General features: G+C 39.8%; 2 protein-coding genes across 5 annotated transcripts in view; both read right to left on the reverse strand.

Annotated features, from left to right (window-relative positions):
* pros1 (protein S) overlaps positions 1-9,209 on the reverse strand; it is a 24,340-nt gene that overhangs the window by 4,931 nt on the left and 10,200 nt on the right. Inside the window, exons 15-21 of the mRNA XM_032520114.1 lie at positions 8,624-8,701; positions 8,220-8,380; positions 4,930-4,954; positions 4,766-4,828; positions 2,431-2,553; positions 942-1,061; positions 68-190 (exon numbers count right to left, since the gene is read on the reverse strand). Coding sequence (XP_032376005.1) covers positions 68-190; positions 942-1,061; positions 2,431-2,553; positions 4,766-4,828; positions 4,930-4,954; positions 8,220-8,380; positions 8,624-8,701 — 693 coding nt within the window. The remainder of the gene's footprint in view (positions 1-67; positions 191-941; positions 1,062-2,430; positions 2,554-4,765; positions 4,829-4,929; positions 4,955-8,219; positions 8,381-8,623; positions 8,702-9,209) is intronic.
* The window catches only part of rasa3 (RAS p21 protein activator 3), a 60,052-nt gene continuing 59,019 nt past the window's right edge, over positions 8,177-9,209 (reverse strand). For all 4 annotated transcript variants that reach the window (XM_032532675.1, XM_032532641.1, XM_032532420.1 and 1 more), the window contains one exon: positions 8,177-8,188. The gene's annotated coding sequence lies outside the window, so the exon portion shown is untranslated. The remainder of the gene's footprint in view (positions 8,189-9,209) is intronic.

Below are 9,209 nucleotides of genomic sequence, written 5' to 3' on the forward strand. Positions count from 1 at the left end.
TGTGTGTGTGTGTGTGTGTCTGTGTCTGTGTGTGTGTCTGTGTGTGCGTGAGTGCGTGCACGCGTACCAACGCAGCTCTTGGTTTCATTGTCGTAGACATAGCCGACATCACACAAGCAATTGTAGCTGCCATCCTTATTCTCACACCGTGCTGTTCCACACACACCTGGATCCTCACATTCATCCACATCTGAAAGACACAAAATGTGGTCAGCTAGACAGGTCAAAGTGTGGTGGAAATTCAACAGAAGAAGACTATAAAGTCAGCAGCTCGGCTGAAAATGACATTATCTGATGAGGTTGTACATTTGCTCATTAGTTTCATGAATAAAATGGGTCAGGAAAAGACACCAGACATCTAAACTTGATTCTTTGTGAGGAGTGGGAAATTAAAAAAGCCACAAGACAGATGCTAGTAGATTCCTTTCCTGATTGGTTAACCACTTGACTCAAATTGACCTCAATATTAATTTAAAATTAGGTCATTAGATTGATTTAAACCGTTTGTTCACATGTACATACAGAGTATACCGCTTGTTACGGCACTCACTGAAACTACATCACGTGTACACTAAAATAAAAATTTAAATCGAAGTTACCATTTTTGGAGGCTGTACCATTACATTTCAAGATGTCTTTATCATGACTTCTGTGGGTTTAAACAATGATAGTTTGTACAACATGAGTTTGTAATGTTAGACCCTGCAAAGGGTCAGTGAGGTTGACGTGTATTTACAATGTATTTACAATGAACAACACTGCCTTTAGTTTGCTTAAGTGACCTCGACCACAATAACTCTTACATTCAAATTGTTTGCAAATGTTTATGCAGATATAACTGCAGAAATAATATCCGTTTTATAGTTTGAAGTGGAGTTAAACAAAGTGTTATTTGCAGCTACAGTATTGACAGGATTCCAGTTGTTAGATGGTGTGCTTACCGTTACACATGTGGCGTCCTACCAACATGTAACCTTGGTGACAGGAGCAGCGGTAACTGCCCATAGTGTTGTTGCACTCGTGGTCACACCCTCCATTTCTCTTGCTGCACTCGTCGACATCTGCACATAGGATGGTGGTACAGTCAACATGAACACAGGACAAACCTCATCATTGGCTGTGAAACGCAAGGCTGTTTAGCTTGTGTTAAGATTGCTTATAGTAATTCAGGATCGGGACATATTTTAACGCAATTCAACGATTTTGAAAGTTCCAAATTTTAAATTCGGAAAAGGAGTACAAAGCGTGAAGTTTGATAAATTGAAAAGTTCACTTAAAAAGGTCACGTAAATTTGTACTTACTTTGTTAAACGCTTCATAAATAACTGACACACTGTGTCATTGTGGCAGCTGAGTGTTTAAGAGGAACACAGTCGTCAAGTGGAAAACGCTCAGACCAAGTCAAACTGAATCGGTTTTGGTTTCCTCTCACAGTAAGGTGGCGGGATGAGTCACAGTGGAACTGTGTGGAATGGTGTCTGTGCCATAAATCACAATTTTTCCCTCACCCTCACAGTGTGTGTGTGTGTGTGTGTGTGTGTGTGTGTGTGTGTATAAACATTTTATGTTTTCCAGTTTCTGCGTACACACTTAAAGCAACACAAGAGAACTTTTTGTAACTTAAAATGTTTCATGCATCAACTCGTAATGAACGGCAAATCAGCATTCACTTTGCGGCTCTCTACCAGCTATAACCGCACTATGTGTAAGCACATTGTGAGCAACTATGCTCCAAAGGAAAATTCCTCGTATGTGTCTTCATACCTGGTCAATAAAGCTGATTCTGATTCTGATGCAAGTTTGCCAGATTGGCTAGCAGATCTGTAGTTTGAATGAGACATAATGGGACAAATCCACCTCCAACCTGTAGAGAATGGTTCTCTAGTGTTGCTTTAATATTTGGTACATTTCTCTTGTAAAAGTGGCATCCTTGCTCTAACTTTTCAATCCAAGCCTCCCCTTACATACGGTATATACACAGTAACTAGCTTTGACCTCTAACCGAGACAAAGAGATTCCTGTTGTGGGTTCCCGTACATACAGTTCATATTGACCGGACACGACATTCGCACATTATTAATAAAAGCAGCAGCCGCAGATATCATAGAACAACAACAGTTGCAATAGTAAGATAAAAGTGAAACAGAAACACTAGAAGTAGTTTTGGAATGTCAAAATAAAACAACATTCACATCAATATGATGAGAAACAATGAAAACATTTAACAATTATATGACTAATGAAAGTGATGGGAAGCCAGAACTTTCTAGCAGTATACAGGACAGGAGTTGGCTGTCAGAAGCAAGGTCACAGAGACTATGTCACCTATTCAGAGACGCTGGATATGACAGAGTGACGGTGCAGAAATGCAACCTCTGCTGAGCTATACAGTATATCCTCTCTCTATTTCCATAGCGATGATGACAGTACCTTTGTCACATGTGGCTCCTTCCCAGCCTGTGAAACAGTGACAGAGGAAGTTGCCCTTTTTGTCCTCACAGCGCACCGTCCCTCTGGCAATACAGGGAGAAGGAGAGCACTGGTCTGGAATATCTTCAAGTGAGAGAAAAAACAAAAACAGACAGACACAGAGGAAGGTGTTATTATTTCTTTAGAATCGAGTCAGTGCAAACTGAACGCATACAGTGAGTGTAACTGTGTACTGATACCAGACAGAGGAAGGGCATCTCTTATACTCTGCATATCAGGAGTTCAATATAAATAGCCTAATGCTGGCTAAGCCCTGCAGCCAGAGATGCCCTAACCTGTCCTCTAGCTTACAAAAAAACAAGCTCAACTGGAGATTTAATTTTTCTGTTTGGCCTTTTTTTCTATTACATATTTTCATTCAACCCACTCTTTCCCCACGAGCTTGTGTAAGTGAGCACATGTGATAAACTTTTTCTCTCCCCATGCACTCATTTCCCAGCAGCGGAGTTTGACTGCTCAACAAGTCTGGGCATGTTAGCTGGAGTTCAGCGAAAGAAAAGGACAGTGTGTGGAGAATATGAAGGGAACACGAGAGAGATAAGCTCCCATGTAAAACACAAAGGCACAACTTCTTCACTGAGTGATGTACAATACAATACATATAAAAACCTTAATTACTGAAACATCCAGTGTTTTAAGGGAGTATGAGTTTATTAATAAACATTTTACACTATCTTTCAGAGCTTTGGCAAAGGCACATTTTGGAGCCACTGCAATACAAAAAATGCATTTAAGAGGCATTACCAGGTTAAAAATAATGTTCTAAAATACAAAACCTATTACTCTTCTTATTGTATAGGGGCAATCCAAACGCCCTTTAAGTAGATGCAACATTGTCGGGCGATTACAGAGAAGCTTGACATGTTTTAACAAAGTAAATTTCATAATATTGTTTTGTTGTTCATTTGAGCCAAAGTAACTTGTGCTCATCTCCTTTCAGTGGAGGATTAACAAAGGTAAAAATAGTGACAAGAAAAAGCTATCAGCAATAACAATCACAATGTAAATAAAGAAACATGAAAATATCTGTACCAATATTTGTACATGCTTCTTTATATGCCTCTTTATGTGCCTCCATCTTAAGGCAGTCTTTACATGAATCGGACCAAATTAACCAAAGCTTCTGGTTATTAATATATTGGGGTCTTTGAGCAAGCAGCGGTAACTCCAGAGGTCTCACTTGATTCATCTGCTTAAAATGTTAGAGGTTCCTTAACAGCATGTCCAACATTAATTTCGTTAAATAAAGCACACAATGTGGGTTACCACAATGATGATTTAGTCCCTCAAACTTTATAAAGCAACAACAATTTTTGTCACTGACAGTTTATGCTAGAGAATGGGAAGATGTGTATTTAATAATGATTAATAATTTTCTGCAGAGCAATTAACAAAACATTTGAGTGTGAAAACTGCAGACTACGGGAAACAGGGAGAAGTGGGAGAATAAACACTGCTGTGCTTTTGGTATGTGCAAATAAAAAACAAAACTGTATCTTTCCATAACATACCATGTTTGTAAAATCCCATGTCTAAAGAATTCCATTAATGGAATTAGTGGAATGTCATGATCTGCTTTGATACTGGGTTAACGCCCACCACTAGTCTGCACTCAGGCAGGACACTGTTGGGCAGAGATTTGCAGCGAAAAAGAGATAGAGAGAGAAGTGGTGAGATGCTGTGTCATGATGCTGCAGCTGAGTCATGGAAACCCCCCCGAGGTTCCTATAGCCAATAGCAGTAAAGCTGGGTTGGTCTCTTGTATCCTGATGCAGCAGAACTTGTGCCCTACTCACGTCAGACTTCTTTTTCACGTCACTCCTCCTTCGCTGAGACAGCTCACGAAGACGGCAGCGCAGTCACCCAGAGAAAGTGAGTGAGTATGTGACGACTAAAGGGGCGTGTCACTCATTGACCAATCTGCAGCATCACTGTAGCAAAGTGCTGCAATGTTACTCATACCTGAGCTCACGCACTTATAGGATACACAGGCTACTTCAAAGTCGCAGAATCAGTCAGGTGTGTCACGCTGCAAAAAGTGGAGTTGCCGAAGAAATTCAGCAGCTTTTCTCCATCTGTCCTTTTCTACCTTTTCTACTGAGTGTAAGTGCCTCAGTGTGATGCAGAGCAGTGTTACTGCAGTGCAGCCCAACCCCACACCACAACTCGGAGCCTCGCTCTGGATGTGATAATACTTGTCTGTGAACCAGTCTACAGTTCTGCCGTCAAGCTCTAAAACTAAGTAGACAGAGAGATAAGAGGGCATAAAACTTACTGTGAACACATGTAATCAGATCCTGTTTCTTCATTTCAGCATCTCCAAACCTCTCCACACAAGCTAGACAGAAACAAAAATTAAAACAAAGATATTACAAACATGTAATCAGTCAAGCTGGGTGTTAGTAGAAATGGAGAGTTTTAGTCAGAATGATAACTTACCCAAATACTTAGGATAGAAGTAGTCCTTAAGAGATGGAAAGAGAGGGGGATAAAGTTAACAAGGCTTATAAACAAAAAAATCTAAACAGAACAAGATTGTATAAATACATGCTTACGATTAGTCGTAGTTCTGTTAAAACTTGACATAATCTAGGATTTAGTTTAGTTTTAAGCCTGATCTCCGTGCCTGTACTTATGGGAGTTGTTATGTCCCAATGTCATAACGTCATAAGCGTCATAACAGAGGGAAAAGAGAGTCATAAACAATCTTTCTTTTAAAATTTGTGTGTGTCTGTGTGTGTTTAATGTCGGGAGAGAAATTACAACATGATTACTCTGTAATCTGTGTGTGTGTCCAATGGGTGCGGCCCTTTGCCAAAGGCATCCTGAGAATTCTCTGCATTCCTGATAGCAGTAGCATCCCTCCTGCCTCCTGGTTGCAGTAATCCTCCACGTATAGGTCAGAATTTGGGGATAATCTAAACAATGGAAAGACAGCGCTGGATGCACAGAGACTAATGAGCCTGATGCAGCAGGCTAAGGTGAAAAAAAGTCTCTAGTAAGAATCAGTTTTTAGACAAAAGTCAACTAAAACTAGGGCCATATTACACAACGTAAAGCTTTATTATACCCCTGATTTACTGCAACAAATGATTTGCAAAGGTCAGTCAAATTAGGTTAAGATGAATTGGACTATTACTAATTGTAACTTAACAGTCAGTTGTGACACCTTTTTTCATCTAACAAGAGAGAGACCAGAAACTTGGCGTGATCGCGTGTGTCACCAAATATAATCATGAGTATCCAGGACCACCCTCTCTCTGCAGAGGCAGAAAGCTGCAGCAGAAGAAAATGCAGAGTCAGAGATGGGCACTTTCAGAATGAATAATGCAGCTATGAATAAGTCTGCAGCTTTGTAGCACGACATGATAGAAAAACACAGGCACACACACAAACTCTATTCTAACGGCATTGTGCGTTCAGCTGATTCAAACTCAATCACCTGACTTCACCTTTTCTTTTGGACCCAGCTCAACTTCACTTTAATCCTCCCTGCCTCCCTCAGCTCCCATGTTGGTCCACTTGGCTAATCTTACGAGTAAAGTCTGAGTCATCGATTGCCTCATTCATTCCCTCGCCACTTCAATTAACAACACCAAAACTTTGAGAGTAAGAGTGATCATTAAAGATCATTAAACCATATGCTTTTGACCCAATTTGATTCTTTCAAGTATATTCTGCATTTTCTGCTTCGGTTTGCTTTGCTGGAAAACGGATATGATGTAGTCGTCGTCAGCGGTACCATAAAACATTAAATATTTAGGCGATTATTCATTGGTACAAAAGTAAGCAAAAGAAATGACAATACATACAATTTTCGATTTTTTTCCCAATGTCCCTAATAGAGCCAGACCGATATATCAGCCCACTGATATTACACATTTCCCAAACTATTTATTTGTCGTATAAATGATTCTGATAAATTAATATTAAAAAAAATAAAAAACGGTCAACCATGCTATGAGTGTTTGTCCACCAGAGGGCGCTCTACAACATCCCGGTTGGCAACACAGATTTTTTTTTGTTAATGTGTTTTTGTTTAAAGGACTTTAAGTTTCATATCTTAAGATTGTATTTTTATACATTTTAATTATCAGAACTTTAATATATTTTGATGTTCCTCTGTTCTGACAATAAAACAAATTATTATCATATTATTTTAGTGAGAACTCATAAATAACTACAAATAACTAATGTTATGGAAATCGGTTTATGTTTTGTTGTTTTGTAACGCATTTCTGGATTTTTGAAAATATATATATATATATATATATATATATATATATATATATATATATATATATATATATCGGTCAATATATTGGCATATCAGATTTTTAAATAACCAAATATTTGTATCGGTATCGGCCTTAAAAATCCTTTATTGGTTGGGCTCTAGCCCCTAATGAACATAGTTAAAACTTCATCTGAATCTCTAACTTACAAATCAAATTGACAACAAATAAACCCATTCAACAATGTCAGGATATACCTGTTGCTGTTATTTCTTGACAGCTAACATTAGAAAGGGGTTTGGGCAAGAGTCTGCTCTGTAAATGGCCCACACTATAACTTTCCTTACTGAGTAACATTCAGATGAGCATCACACCACTTCCTGTTGCCTGTTTGAAGGCATAAAAGTTTGATGGTCCATGTTCCACATTTTACGACATTTTACATCTCTGGGGCTTGTTGGCATATTCAGCACATATACTGTAGTACATATTCCATTGGCTTACATATTATTTATATGGATGGCAAGGCTAATTAATGCATTCATGAATGCAGAATGGAAACCAATCTGGAGTATATATTCCTGAATTCACACATGTGCGATGGATTTTGTTTGTTGGTATTAAACATTAAATAGAAAAAGCAGAACAGAAAAGGCGGGTGGGAGCATGCAGATCAGTGAGGAAATATGCATTGTAACTTTGTTGAATGAAACACACTTCTCAACCAATGTTCAACAGAAATCAGTGAATAAGCTCCCAGAAAACAATCAGGATGGAGTTTGCACAATTCATTTACATTTTAGATTAAAGAATAGGTAAGTGTAGACATACAGATGCTGATAATACAGCTGGTGAGAACAGATGAATGTAGTCAGGGCCAGTGTTTGAAAATTGAATATATGTAAGCTAAAAAAAGAAGACGCACAAGTGACCATGTGTGCATTCAAGTATTAAGGGGAGTGTAGGGACAGCAGTGTCTTCACTGCTACTGTATTTCATAAACTAAAGCTTGGTCACACTGACTTAATGTCTGCCGCAGAAACAAACAAAAAGAAGAGAACATGCCAAGTCTGACATGGGAATATTATGTGCACTGACAGCTATCAGCACTCTGGACTTATTAGAGCATGAACACTAGCGGCCCAGACAATGACTCATTAGTCTGCTGTTGCATTAAGTCATCAATTTTAGTCAATATGAACACGATGAAAACAACCGGATTTGCAGCTTCATGTTGTCTAACAAATACCGGCCTGGGTGATAAAACCTGCAGTTTGAGGTCCATTTAAACTGCTAATCGTGTTTTGATTAGTCAACAGACTTCATTGAGTTTTTTGTACTGCAGTACCTCAATGGAGAAGAAGAAGAAGAAGAAGAAGAAGAAGAAGAAGAAGAAGGTGTGGAGTTGTGGTTGTTCTTTGGTTGCTGCATGCAACCTTGAATTGATTGATTGAAAATCACAACTTTCTTTTGGTGTAATTATATTACACTCACCGTCTCAGGGTCGTTTTCAAACACTTCTCTTGCCTCTTCTTTTGTGCATATTTCCTCCACACACTCCCTCTCCAAGTGTCCTTGCTTCGTCTCCTCAAAAATCTGATTTGCTCTCCTGTGTCTGCTCAAAAACTGGTTCGCCTCTTGGGGAGACAACGAAACTGAAATAAAAGACAAACACCCCAAAAATACATTTATTAACCTACAAGAACAACAGAAGGTCAAACAATTCTGGATTTAAGCAATATTTTGGCTCCCAAAAACATTTTAGAAAGGTTGCGAGAGATCTGCGGTTAAAGCCCCGTTAATGACGTTAAGTACATGCATCATCAGCAGCCACAACACAAATGTCAAAGGAGACTTAGCGAGCTAGCTAGCCACCTAGCATGTAATTGTTTACTTACTGCTGTCGGACCAGCGGGCAACCAGCAGGATTAGCAGGGCTACCGATGAAAGGGACTTTGTCGGGGTCAGCCGCATTGTTTAACCGCTGTGTCTGCGCCAAGCTTGAAAAACTTTCTCCAGTCCCGTCTTGTAGTCTCTCTATCCCCCTCTGTGTCTCAATGTCACAGAGTCGAGGCTAACGTTAGAGCGGAACACGCTGCAGGTATTCAGGTACTTCCGACCGTTGGTCGTTTACGTTTTTGATGTGAAATCACTGCCGCGGACCGTTGCGACCCTAAACTGTCGTGTTTCTCCAGGATATCGTTCATAACACAGGCAAATTAAGCGACCGTTCTCTTTTCTCTGCGGTTCAACTCGTCCCCCATTGCGGTCTGTAACGTTACTTTATGCTTTGACCCTCCTCTCTTGTGTTGAACCCTCTCTGGCCGGACTCGAGTCTCCACTCTGCTGCGGTGAAAGACAGCAGCAAGCTATGCTGTTTCAGGAGGGGGAGTAGCTCTGAAAAGTGCAGGCAGGCAGGAGTTTGTAACGGTGCATCACTCCCTTCCCTCCTTCAGTGTGTGTGTGTGTGTGTGTGTGTGTGTG

The sequence above is a fragment of the Etheostoma spectabile genome, chromosome 1, assembly GCF_008692095.1.
Source record: "Etheostoma spectabile isolate EspeVRDwgs_2016 chromosome 1, UIUC_Espe_1.0, whole genome shotgun sequence".
NCBI classification, from domain to species: Eukaryota; Metazoa; Chordata; class Actinopteri; order Perciformes; family Percidae; genus Etheostoma; species Etheostoma spectabile.